The sequence below is a fragment of the Chionomys nivalis genome, chromosome 17 (genome assembly GCF_950005125.1).
Source record: "Chionomys nivalis chromosome 17, mChiNiv1.1, whole genome shotgun sequence".
NCBI lineage: Eukaryota > Metazoa > Chordata > Mammalia > Rodentia > Cricetidae > Chionomys > Chionomys nivalis.
Genome location: NC_080102.1, coordinates 36992515 through 37011923, shown reverse-complemented (window position 1 = coordinate 37011923; position 19409 = coordinate 36992515). Strand labels below are relative to the sequence as shown.

Sequence of the window (19409 nt, the reverse complement as noted above, 5' to 3'; positions counted from 1 at the left end):
ATATGTCTATCAAGCGATTCAAGAATATGTATGCATATTTCTGAATCAACACACAATGTATATTTAGTTGGTTACATATCAGGCTGGAACTTTTAAGATAAATATAAGCTTTAAATCTTTTTCTGACTTTCCTTTAATAACACATGCGGGGAAAAACCAAACTCTTATTTCAAGATATAAATTCAAGACTTCTTTTCCATTTCTCCAGCTCCTAATAAGCACCAAGAAGCAATCTGTACCAATTCCCCACCTACTCCTTGGCATCCCCGATTCCTCCAGCAGTTATTGCGAAGGTGGCTTCATTTTCAGGCATCTCGGGGCTGCAGAATACAAGGGAACAGAAGTTTATAAAAAGCTCTCTTTCTATAAATACTGTGCACATGTCACAGTCATCACGTTCCCATCAGTCTGAGTCTCCAGAGACACTGCAGTGCTGGTACAGCTAAATGTGGACTACAGACCTTACCTAGCAGTGTTATCAACCCTCGCAAACATTTGTTAAACAACTCTATATAAAGTTTTGAATGTCAAGAAAAATTACCCCCAAACTTGGAAACAGGCAGGCAAATCAGGATAAACTGGGTGTTCTTTCAGGGTAGTTTGAGGCCTGTGGTGCAGATCCTATGTAGCTTGTCTGACTCTTTAGGGGGGCACCTTTCTACAGGCTCTGCTAACAAAGGGGGAGCTGCAAAAGGCTTTGAGATAAACTAGGAGAGTCCTGGGCACCTGCAATGGAAATCTAGTTGTCTAACACATCCTTCAGTTACCTTGTTCTGTAAGGGCTCTATGCATTCTGAGTTGTCATTTAACTGCAAGCAGTGCAATTCTACCTGTTCACAGAAATATAAATTGTGAAGGTGGAATACCATTGACTACCGAACATTAATTAATCAATGAAAAGTAATGTGACTTAAAGGGCTTTGATAGGGAGCTGGGCTGTGGTGGTGCACACCTTTCATCCCAGGACCAGGAGGCAGAGGCAGGCAAATCTCTGTGAGTTCAAAGCCAGCCTGGTCTACAAGAGCTAGTTCCATGACAGGCTCCAAAGCTACAGAGAAACCCTGTCTTGAAAAAAAAGTCTCAGGTTCTCCATATGTCTAGAAATGAGCTGAAGCTGGACTACAGATGCACTTCCAGGACATTAGATAAAATCTAGTATTCCTCAGGAACTTGTGAAATGGGTTTTTCATTGGCAAAATGAATCTCTCCCCCCAGCTACTCTCCTCCTTATAATTCCTAGAACCTAACAGCCTTCAACTAAAGTAAATGTGATGTCATTGCTTGCTTCACTATATGCTCTGAATGTCAGAGACTGATAAATGTGACTATAGACTAGATCCCTAGTACATAGTACATAGATGGTACTTCCTGATCAGTGACATAATATTTAAGGAGGAAACTCAAGCAAATAGTATCTGCCAGGGAGTAAGTATAGTCTTTCAGGGTAGCAATTTTGTTACATGCACAGGATCTGAAGAATAAAGAAATATATACCTGTCATAAATCTTGGCAATCCTCAATTCTCCTCTTCCCTTTCGCAAGCTTATTCTTGTTGTTGAAGCATGAGCCAGAATGTGTCCACCAATGGGTTTTTTGGGATCTGCCTGGAAGCTGAATCAATAAAACATTTCTTCAGGTTCTATTTAGTTATACACTAATATTTGCAAGGAAGAGGTAGCCTCCATGAGTGGAATGGGAAGGATAGAGTGACTGTGTATTCTGCATGTGTGTGTAGGATTTTAGAGGTCAACTTCACGTGTGCCTTAGGAACCATCTACCTTATCTTAGAGACAGGCTCTCTCTGGAACCTGGTGGGCTTGGTGATTAGGCTAGGCTGACTGGCCCGTGAGCCTGAGATTGGCTTGTCTCCACCTCCCAGCACTGAGATTACAAACTTTTGTCACTATGTGACTGGCTTTTTATGTGGGTGTTGGGTATTAAATTCAGGTCCTCATGTTTACACAGCAAATACTTTACACCTGAGTGGTCTCCCTAGTTTCCAGATCTATATCCTACAACAAACAGAGAGGCTTATTTGTAAACTGTGGAGGACAGCATTTAGAGCTATTAGCTCATTGCTATCTAGTTTAGGCTTCTGAGAGTCCCCGATAAATAGTTCCTCTTTTTTTTTTTTGGTGTTTTTATTATCTATCTATCGATCGATCGATCAATTGATCGATCGATCAATCTATGTGTATGCCACAGGCAATTGTGAGCTGATGTGGGTGCCAAGAATGGAACTCAGAGCCGGCCGGTGGTGGCGCATGCCTTTAATCTCAGCACTCGGGAGGCAGAGGCAGGCGGATCTCTGTGAGTTCAAGGCTAGCCTGGTCTACAAGAGCTAGTTCCAGGACAGGATCCAAAGTTACAGAGAAACCCTGTCTTGAAAAAACAAAACAAAACAAAAGGTCCCCTCGAAGAGTAGTAAGTAATTCTTCTTTTTTTTTTTTTTTTTTTGGTTTTTCGAGACAGGGTTTCTCTGTAGCTTTGGTGTCCGTCCTGGAACTAGCTCTTGTAGACCAGGCTGGCCTCGAACTCCCAGAGATCCGCCTGCCTCTGCCTCCCGAGTGCTGGGATTAAAGGCGTGCGCCACCACCGCCCGGCGAGTAGTAAGTAATTCTAATTGCTGAGCTATCTTTCCAGCTCCACAAGGACAGTTTGGGTGAAACTCTAGAAGAAAATAAAGAAAGAAAGAAAGAAAGAAAGAAAGAAAGAAAGAAAGAAAGAAAGAAAGAAAGAAGCCATCTCAGTTGAATGAACCAGCTCTATAGTGTTTGCAGATCAATGTCACATTTTTTTAAAATTAATAATTTTTTATGTACATTGGATTTTGCCTGCGCATATATCTGTGTGAGGATACAACATCCCCTGGAACTAGAGTTACAGATAATTGTCAACTGCCATGTGGTGCTGGGAATTTAACCCGGTTCCTTTGGTAGAGTGGTTGGAGTGGCCAGTGCTCTTAACTACCCAATGTCACATTTTTTTTTTCAGAGGAGCACCTCTGAACTTTCTAGGACATATGGCATGTGGGTGGTAGGTACTTCATTGTCTCACATAAACCCTATGCTGCTGTACAGAGATGGTTCAGAAGGATTGATGGCATTCTTAACTGAGCTATGAGCACTGAACCTGCAACAATGATTTATACTTCTTTTTAGAATATTACCCTGCCGGGCACTGGTAACACACACCTTTAATCCCAGCTCCCGGTTGCATGGCTAGCTTATGCCCCAAAATAACAACACACAAATTCTATTCATTTAAACACTGCTTGGCCCATTTCTGTTCAAGTGTGTAGCACCCCAAGGTGCGCTTACTGGGAAGATTCTAGCCTACATCCATCCTGGATCAGAGCTTCATCGCATCTGCTCTGGAGAGGAGAGCATGGCGTCTGTCTCTCAGAGGAGCTGCCCTGCATCTGAGCTCACTTCCTCTTCCTCCCAGCATTCTATTCTGTCTACTCCACCCACCTAAAGGCTGGCCAATCAAATGGGCCAAGGAAGTTTCTTTATTAGCCAATGACCTTCCTCCATCATTTCCCCTGAGAGAATTTTCTGACCCAATCACATCTCTGTTTAAAGGCTAAGGGTCCTGAACAGTGGTCATTTCACTAGAATAATAAGTGTATCCCAGCAAAGTCTTTGGGGGTGGCAAGATACTAGTTTTCCCTCTGGCAGGTACAGCCTAGTGTGTTGTGTGATTTATGAATTAAATGTGAGTTCAAAGTCTGGTTTGTCAGTTCTGTGACCTCAGGAAAACTGCTTAGCCATTCTGTTTCTGACTCTTCATGGGACATAATAATGGTACCAAATGATAGACAACTGTAAGAATAAGATGAAATAATTCAGGTAAAGTGTTAGCCTAGTGACTACAGCTATTATTTATCCGCTTCTCTAATCTTGACTCAAACATGTACTACCTATTTACTTTACCCAGTTTCTTTCATAATAAAATGGGGAATAAGGTGGACGCCTGACCTTTTAGGACTGTTGTGAGGACTCAAGATACTAAGAATAACTTATTGGGAGATACTGTGTACTGGGTACCATGACTGCTCATTGATACACATAAGCTCTACCCTGACAGCAAACTTATCACATAAGATATCCTCAATAGAGGCTGGAGAGATGGCTCAGAGGTTAAGCACACTGGCTGCTCTTCCAGAGGTCCTGAGTTCAATTCCAAGCAACCACATGGTGGCTCACAACCATCTGTAATGGGATCTGGTGACCTCTACTGACCTGCAGGTATACATATAGTACATATATGTATATTATGTATCCATGCACTGTATACATAATAAATAAATTTTAAAAAGATATCCTCAATAAATGGTAGTTATTATTTAAATAACCAGTTCAATTTAAACCATCATCTTTCAATGAAATCCAATGAAATCCAAGAAACTTTTCTTAGTGTCTGTACTTCCTGACTACTGCAGCAGTCACAGTCTTGAGGTGACATACAAGAAGGTGGCATAGCACCCCACATTCTTCCAGAGGGCTTTAATTTACATCTATTTCTGACCAAATTAACAGCATCAGAAAGCCTCCCACGTCCCTCCTATATCCTTTTGCATTTTCTTCCCTTCTCTTTTCCTTTTTTCTTGGGAGAATGAGGGAGCAGGTGGGGGTAGACCCTAGGAATAAGGAGGAACTGAAAGATTTTTCCACTTTGGTTGAACAGGACATAGCATACTCTATCATTCTGATCTTCTTACTCCAAATTATCAGAGGTCATGAAGAATAGTTCTGAGACGAAATGAGATAAGATGGAAGAACACAGTGCGACTAAGAAGCACCAACTTCTTTCTGTTTTTTTTTGTTGTGGTGGTGGTGGTAGTAATACTGGTGGTGAGGAGCAAACCCAGAACTTTGTGCATGCTATGTATGCTGGCTATTTTATGTTAACTTGACACAAGCTAAAGCCATCTGACAGAATGGAGCCGCAGTTAAGAAAATGCCTCCGATAAGATCTTACTGTAGGCAAGTCTATAAGGCATTTTCTTAGTAATTGATGGGAAAGGGCTCATCCCATTGTGGGTGGTGCCATCCCTGGGTTAGTGATCTTAGGTTCTATAAGAAAGTAGGCTGGGGCCGGATGGTGGTGGCACACGCCTTTAATCCCAGCACTCGGGAGGCAGAAGCAGAGGCAGGCAGATATCTGCGAGTTCGAGGCCAGCCTGGTCTACAAGAGCTAGTGCCAGGACAGGATCCAAAGCTACTGATGAAGCCGGGCGGTGGTGGCGCACGCCTTTAATCCCAGCACTCGGGAGGCAGAGGCAGGTGGATCTCTGTGAGTTCGAGACCAGCCTGGTCTACAAGAGCTAGTTCCAGGATAGGCTCCAAAACCACAGAGAAACCCTGTCTCGAAGAAGAAAACAAAACAAAACAAAAAAAAAAAAACAAAGCTACTGATGAAACCTTGTCATGAAAAAACAAGCAAGCAAGCAAACAAACAAAAAAAGAAAGCAGGCTGAACAAGCCATAGGGAGTAAACCATTAAGCAGCTACCCTTCATGGCCTCTGCATCAGCTTCTGTCTCCAGGTTTCTGAGTTTCTTTGAGTCCCTGTCCTGACTTCCTTCAGTGATGGACTATGATGTGGAAGTGTAAGAGAAATAAACCCATTTTTCTTGCTTTGGTCATGGTGTTTCTTCACAGCAACAGAAACCCTAAGTAAGACACTAGGCCAATACTCTTCCACTAAACTACATATCTCTGCCCAAGGAGCATCAGCTTCAAAGTCAGAGATGTATGGGGCTCAAATCCTGACTTCCTTAGTTTTAGTTGTATGACTGGGCGAACAGTAAATATTCTGAGCTGCCTATTTTTAAATATTAGGAATATACATAATACCATCTTAAATTCTGTCAGGGTGTAGATCCAGGCTACAGGGCAAACCAGACAATGGGACTCTTGGTGCTTTAGATTTGAAGGGTCAAGGTGAAAATCTGCAAAGGGGTCCATTGAGAAGATAAAGGCTGAATAAAACAGAATGAGGAAGAGGCTTTAAAATAAGGGAAACATGGGAAGAAAAGAGTACATCCAGAATAGAATTTTAAAGAGAAGACTTGCCGGGCGGTGGTGGCGCATGCCTTTAATCCCAGCACTCGGGAGGCAGAGGCAGGCAGATCTCTGGGAGTTTGAGGCCAGCCTGGTCTACAAGAGCTAGTTCAGGGACGGGCACCAAAGCTACAGAGAAACCCTGTCTCAAAAAACCAAGAAAGAAAAAAAAGAGAAGACTTGGTTTATTAAAAAGAGTACTGGGGCATGTTTTTAATCTCAACACTCAAACACAGAGATCTGTCTGCCTCTGCCTCCTCAGGTCAGCCTGGTCTACATAGTAAGTTCTAGTCCATTCAGGGTTACATAGAGACAGACCCTGTCTCAACACATGTCCCTGAGTCCTGACCGAAAGAAAAAAGAAAGAATATGTTTAAGAAGTTTTGTGAGCCAGTCATAGAGGAACATGCCTTAGTTCTAGCATTCAGGAAACAGGGGCAGGCAGAACTCTCTGAGTTTGAGGCCAGACTGGTCTACATAGCAAGTTCAGGACAGCCAGGGCTTTCTCAAAAAGAAGAAGAAAAGAAAGTAGAAAGGAGGAGAAGAAGGAAGTGGTAGTAGTTGCTATTATTAAGTAATATATCCATCCTTTCTGTCTGCTCCGAAAATATGCATGCACAAAAATTCAAAGCCTACACCCTACCATCTTTTGAAATTGGAGTTCTTGTTTGGTGGGGAAGAATAAGGAGAGGTGCAACTACATATTGAGACTGGCTTCATAGAAAACTACAAGAAGGTGAAGAGAGTTGAGTTACATCAGGGTCACATGAGAATTACTTAAGTTTAACTAGAATGGATGAGGTTCAAATAATCTAAACACTTTGCCTCAGATCACTATGCTAGTGACTCTAAACATATTACTTCTTCATTTAAGCTGACAATGTAAGCCATAGGTTGACATGTTTAATTAATAAGTTATACATTCACAAGACTGCAGATGTTCTGGATGGCTTTTTGTTTAAGAAACAAACATACAAACATACCAGTGGTGGGCTAGTTGTCTTGGGATCTATAAGAAAAGCAAGCTGGCCAGGAGGAGGTGGCACACACCTTTAATCCCAGAATATGGGAGGTGGAGACAGGCAGATCTCAGTGAGTTTAGAGGCTAGCCTGGCCTACAAAGTGAGTTCTAGGACAATCAGGACTGTTACAGAGAGAAACTCTGTCTTGAAAAGAAAGGAAGGAAGGAAGGAAGGAAGGAAGGAAGGAAGGAAGGAAGGAAGGAAGGAAGGAAGGAAGGAAGGAAGGAAAGCAGACACACAACAGTACATGGTGACATCATGGTCTCTCTTGGAGCTTCTTTGTCCTGGTGTGCAGCTTTTTTTTTGGTTTTTCGAGACAGGGTTTCCCTGTGTAACAGTCCTAGCTGTCCTGGAACTCGCTCTTGTAGACCAGGCTGGCCTCGAACTCACAGAGATTCCACCTGTCTCTGCATCCCGAGTGCTGGGATTAAAGGCGTGCGCCACCATGGCCCGGCTGGTGTGCAGCTTCCTATGCTCACCTTCTGGCTTGTTATCTCTAGGATCCATCAACTGGATCGTTGCAGTCCTAACGTCTGGAGCTGTAGCCTCATCTAGGAGCTGCTGCTCTGCTGTATCATACAGCCGCTCCTCGCCTCTATAATTTTGTTCTTTTTTAATACGATGTGCCATCAAGTATAATGCATGGGATACAAGCCTCAATTATTGTCAGTGTACTTAGGGATTCATACCAATTATAGTGATATTTCTGACAGGCTCCAGGCGAGCTGCAGCTTGGAGTTCCTCAACACCAAGAAACAAGATATTTTATTTATGGGAGGGTTTCTAATAGCATTTGAAATCCTTTAGTTTAAAACTGTCCCCTTTTTCATTTAGATGTGGTAACTTTGTGCTTTATACAAAGACATGTATTTAATCTGTACTGTTATAATTTAATATACTTCAGAACATACTAATTATAGTGAGTCTTGTTTCCTTACAGCTTGGCTAGGTGGAAGAGATATTTCACAGCAAACTTACCCTGCAAAAATACTAGGCTTTGTTATCATCGCTGGCTCTCTGCTTAGCTCTCTTCATATAAATCTCTCCATTCTGCCTCCCCCTCCAGTTATTTCCTTTATGCCACCTCTCAAATCTTCTTTCACTGTCTTACAGGAGTAAGCTCAAGATGGTTTTACTCTTTTTTGAAACTTTTTACAAATACAAGAAAAAAGAACCTCTATCTGGCCTAATTTCCACTGATTTCTTTTACCTTGTAACTCTAGAGTGACAGTTTTGGCCTCCTCAGTGTTTTCTCCCCACACCTGAAGAGAGAACAGTGCTCTTTAACTTGTACTGTTTTATCTGAATGCAACCCACTTCCTCCCTCTGAGCCAATGAGTCATTTTCTCTTTTTAAAGCAAGCCTTAAAAATCTTCCATTTCTTTTTAGTTTAAAATTAATCTCTTTGTGAAGTACTTTATGTCCTGTGTAGAAAAGACACTTCATAGAGAAAAGATTGCTTTAAACACTAGAGGACTACACTACAGATGATGTGATGTGGGACATGGACATACCGAGACTTTAAAATGTTTAGTTAAATAGCAAAATCGATATCATTTATCTTTCTTCTTTATGGAAACAAAGGCTTTTGTCTCTTTCATTTTCTAATGAATTCTCAGAATCTTGTTACCTAGTAGATTTTCAATAAATATTTGAACTAATGAATGGTTGGTTTTCTTCTCAATCTTTTATTTTTTGGAAGGGAGAGAGACTGGATGCACATGCTAAGTGCACATCCTACCACTAAGCTATACTTTGTTCCCACAGTATTTTAGCTTTCTTTTTACTATTCACATAGCTGATATTTTCCGCATTAGTTTTTTCCAATAACTAAGTAGAAAATACTCATAAAAGGTATTGAAAAGCAGGAGATAAATCAAAATGCAAAAGATGCAGCAGTTTGCTAAGGTAAGCTTTTAAATGCCTGAAGAGGGCTGGAGAAAGCACAGTGGTGAAGAGCACTGGCTGCTCTTGCAGAGGACCCATATTTAGTTCCCACTGCCCACATGATGGCTCACAACCATCTGTAACTCCAGGTAATCTGGTGCCTTTTGTTGGACCTATCGGGTACCAAGCATACATGTGTTGCACATACATACATATAGGCACTCAAATATATAAAGCAAAGAAAAATGAATTAATAAATAAAATTTTAAATGTCTGAAGAGAGGCACATTCATTTCAGGACAACTTAGGGAATTTGCATTAATGTATCAAGTATCTGTTAGAATCTATGCCTGTTTCATTTTATATGCACATAATAGAAGCAGTGCCTTGGTTTAAAGCAAAATCACCTTGTTTTGCAACATTGAAGCAATGATTAATTTAGACAAGATTTATTGACAGGTACTAAAATAAATGGTGAAATCTTATTGCAAAACACGGTATTACATAATCTGAATATCACCCACAAATTCCAGGACAGCCAGGGTTGTTATGTAGAGAAACCCTGCCTTGAAAAACCAAAGCCAACCAAACAAACAAAACCTAAAACATAAAAATAAAAACAAATTTTTAAAAATTTTAAGCCAAATTTCAGTACCATAAAAAATCTAACAAGATTGAGGAGCTATTTTGATTAAAGGAGACTAGAGAGACTCAGAAAGTACGCAAAATGCATGCCCTTAGCTGAGGACCATGAATCTAAAACAACCTCTTTATAGCAATTATAAAGAACATTGTCAGAACAACTAGAGAAACTTGGATATCAGATAGCATCACTGTTGATGTTAACCAGCATCTGTTAATTGTTCTGTGCTTATAAAGGAGAAATATGCTGAAATATTAAGTGGTGAACTGTCAGTGTCTACAAATAATACTCAACAATCAGAAAAAAAGCCAGACAATTCTAAAATGGTTCACACACAACAAATAGAATATATGTTGCCAGATGATGGTGGTGTGCGCCTTTAATTCCAGCACTCAAAAGGCAGAGGCAGGTGAATCTCAGTGAGTTCAACACCAGCCTGGTCTACAGAATAAGTTCCAGGACAGGCTCCAAAGTTACACAGAAAAATCCTGTTTCAAAAAACCAAAACCTTCTGTTTATCCCCTTTAGAAGGAAAGTAAAAACAGAAGAAAGCATTAGCAGAGCCAAAAAAAAAAAAAAAAAAACCAAAAAAAAAAAGTTAATATATGTCAATGAATGTATTTATGGACATACATGACTATATAGACCAGACAAAAAGATTTCACAGATGTGCATGTCAGCATGCATGTTTATAAGAGAAAAGAGAGAGTGAGGAAGAGGGAAGGAAAGAGGGAGGGAGAGAAAGAAGGTGAGAGAAGGAGAGAGAGTGTGTGTATTGCAATGAAACAATACCCATTAGGGAATCTAAGAAAATGGTGTGTGCACTCATTGTGCTAATCTGTAAATTTTCTCTGGTTAAAGTTTTCTAAACAAAACACAGAAAAGCTTTTGAAAGTCATTGTGAACTTAGGGTTATTCAGCTGCTTGTTCAGTCAAACATTCTAGATAGTGATAACAAACCTTCTTTTGAATTTTAAGCTTTCACAATCTTATTTTAGCTCTCTTTACTTTGTTATTCCTTGCCATCTTTCAGAGAGCCATTGTACTCTTACATGTGGGCAAATACTTCAGTAAATTCTGAATATGTTTTGTGTGACTTACATTGTTTCTATGAGTAACAGACCTTTCTTTGTGTGTGTGTGTGTTTTTAAGATGTCTCTTGTATATCTAATCAAAAGCCCAATTTTTCTTTTTAGTATAGCAGCCTTTCAATTTTTTTTGGAATGTAAGCTTTATCTTCCTAAGATCATTTTCTTTCTTTCTTTCTTTTTTTTTTTTTTTGGTTTTTTGAGATAGGGTTTCTCTGTGGTTTTGGAGCCTGTCCTGGAACTAGCTCTTGTAGACCAGGCTGGTCTCGAACTCACAGAGATCCGCCTGCCTCTGCCTCCCAAGTGCTAGGATTAAAGGCGTGCGCCACCACCGCCCAGCCCAGATCATTTTCTTTTTTAAGATTTATTTTATGTGTACAAGTGTTTTGCTTGAATGTATGCATGTATGGGCACCATGTGCATACCTAGTGCTTGCAGAGGTCAGAAGGTGTTGGACCACGTGGGACTGGCATTATGAATAGCTGTAAGCTACTATGTCAGTGCTGGGACTCAAACCTAGGTCTTCTGCAAAAGCAATAGGTGTTCTAAACTGATGAACCATATCTCAAGCCCCTAAGTCCTTCGATTCTTCCTTTGTCTTAGATCAAAGCAGGGCCCCGAGTACTGATGAAAATTGTTAAAACACTGCTTTATTCTATAGAGAATACAGAAAAAATAGGTTCTGAATAACAAACATTACGTGCTATAGGAAGTAACAGTGCACTGTGTAATGAAGTGATCTGAGATACACTATGTCCTTATCAAGGCTGATTATTATTGTTGTTTTGAGACGAGGCTTCACAACATAGCCCAATCTGATTTTGAGTTCACCATCCTCCTGCCTTCATCGCCCAAGTGCCAGGATTACATGCATGAGATATCACACCTAGATAAGGTTGGTTATTTCTAAGTGATTTTATTCTATACTCTAACCTTTTGATAGTAATCTCTGCAAAATACAATACAGGGGCTTACGTCATTGTTGCTCCTGGATCTGCAGTCATTTGATTGGTCACAAAAACAGCAACATTATATTCTGCATAAAAATAAAATTAAGACACTAAGAGAAGGGCAGTAAAAAATACAAAGTTCATTGTTTAGATTTCAGATTAGGTTGGGTGGTGGTGGTGCACACCTTTAATCCCAACACTCAGGAGGCAGAGGCAATCAGATCTCTGTAAATTGGAGGCCAGGTTGATCTACAGATCGAGTTCCATGATAGGAAGGTCTACACAGAGAAACACTGTCTTGAAAAACAAGACAAAAAGTAGATTTTGGTTTAGGAATCTTGCACCATTGAGTCTATTTTTTAAACAAGCTCTTGTTTCTAGCTGTCCTGGAACTCACTTTGCAAACCAGGCTGGCCTCGAACTCAGAGATCCACCTACCTCTGCCTCAACCGTGCTGTTATTAAAAGTGAGCCACCACTGCCCAATTTAAAATCAACCTCAAATAGATTTTTTTTTTCAAGACAAGGTTTCTCTATGTAGAGCTGACTGGCCTGGAACTCACTATGTAGACTAGGCTGGCCTCGAACTCAGAGATCTGCCTGCTTCTGTCTCCCAGACTGCTAGGATTGAAGGCATGTCTCACTATGCTTAGCTTCCTATTTTTCATTAATAATAAAAAATACTGCTAAGCAGTGGTGGCTCACGCCTTTAATCCCAGCACTCGGTAGGCAGAGGTAGGTGAATCGGTGTGAGTTTGAGGCCAGTCTGGTCTACAGAGTGAGTTCCAGGACAGGCTCCAAAGCTAACTGAGAAAACCTGTCTCAAAACAACAAACGAAACAGAAAAACAAGGCCAGTCGGTGGTGGCGCACACCTTTAATCCCAGAATTTGGGAGGCAGAGGCAGGTGGATCTCCGTGAGTTTGAGGCTAGCCTGGTCTAAAAGAGCTAGTTCCAGGATTGGCTCCAAAGCTACAGAAAAACCCTGTCTCAAAAAACCAAACCAACCAACCAAACAAACAAACAAAAAACAAACAAAACAAAAAAACTTACGGGCTGGAGAGATGGCTCAGCGATTAAGAGCACTGACTGTTCTTCCAGAAGACCTGAGTTCAATTACCAGTACCCACATGGCAGCTCACAACTGTCTGTAACTCCAAGATCTGACACCCTCACACAGACATATATGCAGGTAAAACATCAATGCACATTAAATAAAAATAAATAAATAAATGAAAGAAGAAAAATACTTAAATTCATCATTATTGTTATTTATATCAACATTAGTTTTAGTTAAAATAATCATTTAGATTATTAAAGTAATTAAAAATGTTATGCTTCTGACATCCTTCTAGGGTTCTCTGCAAACACACTATCACAAACACAGTCAATAGATGCTATGTGACACTACCGTTTTATTGATCTACCTTCTGAGATTTTTTGGAGTCGTGACAACATCTGGGCCAATTTTTGCTGCCGTTCAGCCAATTCCCCACGGCCACTGAAATCCACTCGAAAAAGTGCCATTATTGAGTCAACGATCTGCACAGGATTTTAAAATAGAAGGAAGATGCTTGTTTATACAGAATAGAAAAATATGGTAAATAGTTCTGCCAGTGAACATTATTTAAAAGCTTGTACCAATAGTTTGAAAATGCCAGCTTCTTCGTGAAACTTGGCTGCTACATAATCAAGTAGCTCCATCTGATGTTCACCTGATGGGAAACACAGAAAATGTTACAAAAGCCAGAAGCAGAGGCTAAGTTAAGCTCGTGTTTGTGTTTTTGGGAAACAGGCAGATAAGAGTTCTTCTTTCCTCCCAACTATACTTTACTAAGTAAGGACTGCATATTCTGCTTGAGCATTGTGGCAAATGGTACTTTAGCAAAAAAAAAAAAAAAAAAAAAGTTGCTCTGGGTGGCTTTAGTTCAGTGGTAAATCACATGCCTAGAGTATGTGAAATCTGGAGTCAATCCCAGCACTACAAGGGAAAATAGCTGGCAGTTACTCTACATTTCAGAGAAAACAAACAAAGAATTTGAAGGTGGTTGAGTACCTTGAGGACTTAACAGATGATACTATTTATGGACTAATTTGCAGAAAATTTAATGAAAACAGGTGAAAATGTTGTATCATCAGATGGTAAATTAGTGTTGTCACCTTTCCATAATCTAAGCGTAAAATGTACAGGGTTCTTACTAGTATAGGCACGGGCATAGAGTACATTGTCCAGTACTGCATCGTGGTCTACGTTAAAGCGATCAGCAATGTCACGAAGGCGATCTGGACGGCTGGAGTGTGGCAAGATTAAGGATCCAATAAACCAATTCCGAAGAAAAGGCAGCACTGTGAGCAAGTAAAACAACTGAGACGTAACAGTGTGTCCGCAGAGGCATTCTGAATGCTAGCGATCACTTCAGGACTCCCAGAGCCCCTTTCTATAAGTGTTTCAAAATATTTTAGGTGATGGTAGGAGGTCACACATAATGGTAAAGCAGAAATTGAATATTAAGTTTTAAAATAAGTTTAGAAGCTAGTTGTGATGTCCTTATTTTATACGGACACTGACAAAGAGTTTTGGCAAATAATTTAGGATTATGTAGCAGAATAGTTAAAAGGAAAATTAGAAACTAAGGTTCATAAGTCTCTTTTGTTCAGAGTTCTATAAAAAATAGACTTATTCTAGAACAGTAATGTCATTGAGTTATAATTCAAGCCACTTCAAATTCTTCATTGGCTCTGAATGAAATAGTTTAACATTACACTAATAATGTATGGCAAAATAATTAAAAATTTGGTGATATGGGCTGGAGAGATGGCTCTGTGGTTAAGAGCATTGCCTGCTCTTCCAAAGGTCCTGAGTTCAATTCCCGGCAACCACATGGTGGCTCACAACCATCTGTAATGAGGTCTGGTGCCCTCTTCTGGCCTGCAGGCATACACACAGACAAAACAATGTATACATAATAAGTAAATAAATAAATCTTAAAAAAAATTTGGTGATATGAAGTAAAGGGTCAAAAAGTAACCTCAAGAGTCTAAAAGGGATCTGATTTGATTAAGCAGGTTTTTGTTTTTGACTTTTATACACCTTCTAAAGAAGTTGGTAGCTTTCTGAAACTAGTACATTCCTGTATACCTCAAATAGAAGATGCTAATAATCACTAGCAGGTAAACTACAGAGAAGATTTAATCAACACTTTATTCTCTGGCCTTTAGTGACTCTAACGGTGTTCCAAGTGGAATGAAGAAACAAAAAATGCATGTCTGTAGTTTCATTTCACTTTTATGTGCACTGTTTATAAAACATCAACTATTGCCATGTGGTGGTGTTGCACGCCTTTAATCCCAGCATTTAGGAGGCAGAGGCAGACAGACCTCTGTGAGTTTGAGGTCAGCCTGGTCTATAGAGTGAATTCCAGGACAGCCAAGGCTATACAGAGAGACTTGGTATTGAAAAATCATAAATATAAAATAAAATAAAGTAAAATAAAATAAAGCTGGGTGGTGGTGGTTCACACCTTTAATCCCTGTACTTGGGAGGAAGAAGCAGGTGGATCTCTGAGTTCAAGGCCAGCCTGATCTACAAAGTGAGTTCCAGGACGGCCAGAGCAACACAGAGAAACTCTGTCTTGAAAAACAAAAACAAACAAAATTAAACAAAACAAAATCCCAAACAAACAACAGTTGAGTTTACACTGAGGAAAAATATAAATGAATCTATAACTATTTACTAACTGATTATCACATGGATTAATGACCATATTAACCCATTATGAGTGCAGAGCATTATAGAAAACAAAAGTAATAAGAATCTATGTCCTATGGGCTGGAGAGATGGCTCAGAGGTTAAGAGCATTGCCTGTTCTTCCAAAGGTCCTGAGTTCAGTTCCCAGCAACCACATGGTGGCTCACAACCATCTGTAATGGAGTCTGGTGCCCTCTTCTGGCCTGCAGGCATATACACAGACAGAATATTGTATACATAATAAATAAATATTTAAAAAAAAAAGAATCTATGTCCTAGGTAAGTTTAAAACTTACAAAGACAAAATATAAATGTAAGAAGAAAAATATCAAGAAACAGTAGTATAGGTTGAGAGACCCCAAGAAAAAAACATGAAAGATTTCCCTCCTGACTTTCCCCTTGCTCTCAACTATTTTCTTCCTGTTTTGATAAAGTCTATATTGCTAATCTGCAAGAGTCACTCCTCCCTTTTGAGGAGCACTGTTAGTCAATTCTTTCTAAAATTAGTGGAACTCCATCTGATCCCCTCTTGCTGCAGCTCTAAGCATCCAATCCTCCTTTCCCAAATCAGAAGGTTTCTTCAGAGATTACTCATTCCCAGATTTCGCAGTTTTATGAAAACAGTTCTTGGCTTATTTTTCTCCCATAGGAGTATTTTTGATAATAAATTCTACAATAGTTCAGGAAGGACAAGATTTTCTGAATTGGGTAATTACAGAAAATCAGAAGGAGCAGGCCTTGATATGAGAGGCTTAACAATTTGTATGATTCAATAAGACTATGACATGGGGATAGTGGGAGCAAATCCCCTGTAGAATGCAACATGTGGATTTCTCTATGACCAGCCAAGCTAACAGTCAAAAGAGAGCAAAGCAAAAGGCATTTCAGACATGTCAGATCTCTTTTTACCATCTGGATCACCTTTCTGAAAGCAGTGCTTAAGAAGGTGCTTCAGGAAACCAAAAGAAAGATGCTCTGGGGATGTACGAGGCCTTAATGACAACACAAAAACCTTCATTACCTAAAGAATGTTATTGTATGTTTTCCATTTTTAACATGTTTAGCAGGATGGGATTAGACTGGAACATTCTCATCTCTTTGCCTCTAATTCTGCTAAGAAATAAGCCTAGTGAAGCAGGTCGGGCTTCATTTAATGAACCTGTGCAGCTCTTACATCTTCTGAACCTGGTACCTCCTCAAACCACTGTGTAAGTCCAATTACACATTGTCTCCCTCCCTTGTTGTTTCCTTGAGACTTCCATCACTCCAGACACCACTGCAAATGTTCCCTGGAACTAATTCCCAACTCCAGTGATCTTTCTCATCTGTTCTCTTCTCTTCTTCACACTTCAAATTTGCTTGCCTTCCACAGCCAGACTTCCTCCTACTTTGTATGACTGTACATTCTTCATTTTAGTCCTCTTCATAAATACAAGCACATGTCAAAGTTACAAGTTCTCTCTACCCTCTCTTTAGTTAATTCATCCACATCTCTGACTCCATCCTTTCCTCAGAATTTTCCACAGTTATCTGTACATCCTCTTGTCCCTCATGTTCAACACTCTACCAAGAAACATCAGTTGTCTTCTGTACCATTCTGCTCCCTGCCTAGATGAGACTCAGGGTAGCCTCTCAGGCCAATCTCCTTTGTCTGCCATTTCCCTTAGTAATGTTTCCCGTCCTGTCCTGTCCTTTTCTTTTTGTTTTTTTTCCCCCTTTCATTTATTTGCTTATTTTTAGGGGCAGGGTTTCTCTATGTAACAGTCCTGACTGTCCTGGAATTTACTATGTACCAAGCTGGCCTTAAACTCAAAGAGATCAACCTGCTTTTGCCTCCTGAGTGCTGGGGTTAAAGACATCCACCACCATACCCAGCTTCCTTTTGTGCACATTGCTTCCAACCTAGACAACATTCCCATTTTCTGAGATTTCTGAAATCAAAACATCTAATTGACATTCACCATCTGATTTCAAAGTTTTTCATGTCTTTGACCCAAATCACCTTTCTGGAATAGTTTTATATCAATTAAACTGCCATACCCTCTGTGACACAATCACAAGCTTTGACCCTTTCTTTCCTTCAATATATTTAAGCTCCTCAAGTCTTTCCCTCTACTTGAAGCAAAATCTTTGGATATGAAGCTTTAAAAATGATTAAGATACAATTTCACCTCATGTATTTGCTTGTCATTTTGCATCAAACCAAGTAGAGAAATAAATCAAGCAGCGATGTGAACATTTGGTCAGCACTGCTGTCCCCTTTACTTTTGTCATTATTATTGTTACTGGGATCACTATAAAAATGATATATCAAGACACATTCTCTTTTGTAATAATATTGCCCTACCACACTGCCTCAGGATTTGTTTAAATAAAAGGGTTACAAAGTATTTTCTGTATCAATGAAGATAATCTTTCCTCCTGAGTAGCCGCCTGCTCCTGGAAGTTGCGCTGTCACTAGGGAACAATTAAAAATTAATATTAACATGAATGAATAAACTTTGTGAAAACAAACACATAAGTTAACCTTAAGTTTACACTGGTTGCAATTTTAGTAAACTTAGCAAAGAACAATGACACTTTGGCTTCTAAAAAGATTGCTGTAGTTCCACCACAGTAACCAGTGGTAAATAAGTACTCTGCCAGGATAATAATAATTTAACTGAGAATTTTAATCTCTCTCACAATGTTTGTCAAAACCAATTCTTTTAAATAAATAGAATTAGAATTTAAATGTTAGTTATTTTCAAAATCACAAATATAATTTTTGCTAAATAATTTTAGTTATCTTTCAATTATTGTCCATATTTAAATGCATTTATTTTGCATGTATACATATGTATACTGTGGCAAGTGAACTGTTCCTATGTTATGGGCACATGTATGTCCGCCGTTTGTGAGACAGCATCTCTTACTGAATATGGAACTTATTGATTGTGCTAGAACTGTGATTATAGGCGTGTGGTGCAGTACCCAGCTTTTTACAAAAGTGCTACAGATGCAAACCTAGGTCCTCATAATTATACAGCAAGCACTTTCCTCAACTGAGCCATTTCCCCATGCCAAGCATTTACTTTTTTAAAAAGGTAGGTTCTCATGTATCCCAGATTGGCATCCAGCTTACTATGTAGCTAAGGATGACCTTGAAATCTGATCTACCTCTCCAAACTGGTTTATACCAGGGCTAGGGATTAAGTCCAGGGCTTCATGTATGCTAGACTTAGTATCAACCAAGCTACATCCCCAACTCATATGTATTGTATTAAGATAGCTAACATAAAGAATTACTTCATACTAGGCGTACACATTATTTCATTTACTCTTCAAAACTCCCCAAGATTTGGCACTATTATTATTTCAGTTCTACTATGAGGACAATTAAACGGGTAAAGCAACTTGCCCACCCTCATACAGCTATCAGTGATAGAAGCAAGACATTTTGATTCTAAATATTGGCCCCCTTTTCACTTTTTCCCTGTGTGTGTTTGTGTGTTGTGTTAGCATGTGTGTATGCATGTTCACATGTGTTAAAGTGCATATCAGACCCCCCCCCCTTTCTTTTTTCAAGACAAGGTTTCTCTGTAGTTTTGAAGTCTGTCATGGAACTAGCTCTTGTAGACCAGGCTGGCCTCGAATTCACAGAGATTCTCTTATTTCTGCCTCCCAAGTGCTGGGATTAAAGGCATGCGCCCAGCTTCAGAACCCCCTTTTAACTACTTTTCTATGTTCCTTTTATTTAAGTAAAAGAAATACAAATAGAATCTTTGTAAATAAGGAATTTCCTGTTTATTTTGTTTTAGAAAAAATTATATATTTACTTTTTAGAAAATTTATATTTATCAGGTGTGGTGGTACATGCATTTAATCCCAGCCAGCACTTGAGAGGCAGAGACAGGCAGATCCCTGTGAGTTCAAGGCCAGCCTGGTCTATACAGCAAGTTTCATCCACCCAGAACTATATAGTGAGCCCTGCCTCAAAACAAACAAATAAAGACCCAAAATTATA

General features: G+C 39.6%; 1 protein-coding gene across 2 annotated transcripts in view; it reads right to left on the bottom strand.

Moving 5' to 3' along the window:
- Positions 1-227: 227 nt before the first annotated feature.
- Positions 228-19409, bottom strand: part of Dmc1 (DNA meiotic recombinase 1) — a 33586-nt gene continuing 14404 nt past the window's right edge. Inside the window, exons 7-13 of one of the 2 annotated variants that reach the window (XM_057792419.1) lie at positions 17788-17860; positions 13855-13946; positions 13297-13370; positions 13083-13197; positions 11683-11743; positions 1495-1611; positions 228-320 (exon numbers count right to left, since the gene is read on the bottom strand). In XM_057792419.1, coding sequence (XP_057648402.1) covers positions 251-320; positions 1495-1611; positions 11683-11743; positions 13083-13197; positions 13297-13370; positions 13855-13946; positions 17788-17860 — 602 coding nt within the window. In that variant the 3' untranslated portion in view covers positions 228-250. The remainder of the gene's footprint in view (positions 321-1494; positions 1612-11682; positions 11744-13082; positions 13198-13296; positions 13371-13854; positions 13947-17787; positions 17861-19409) is intronic. The other variant, XM_057792420.1, reaches the window with a different exon arrangement.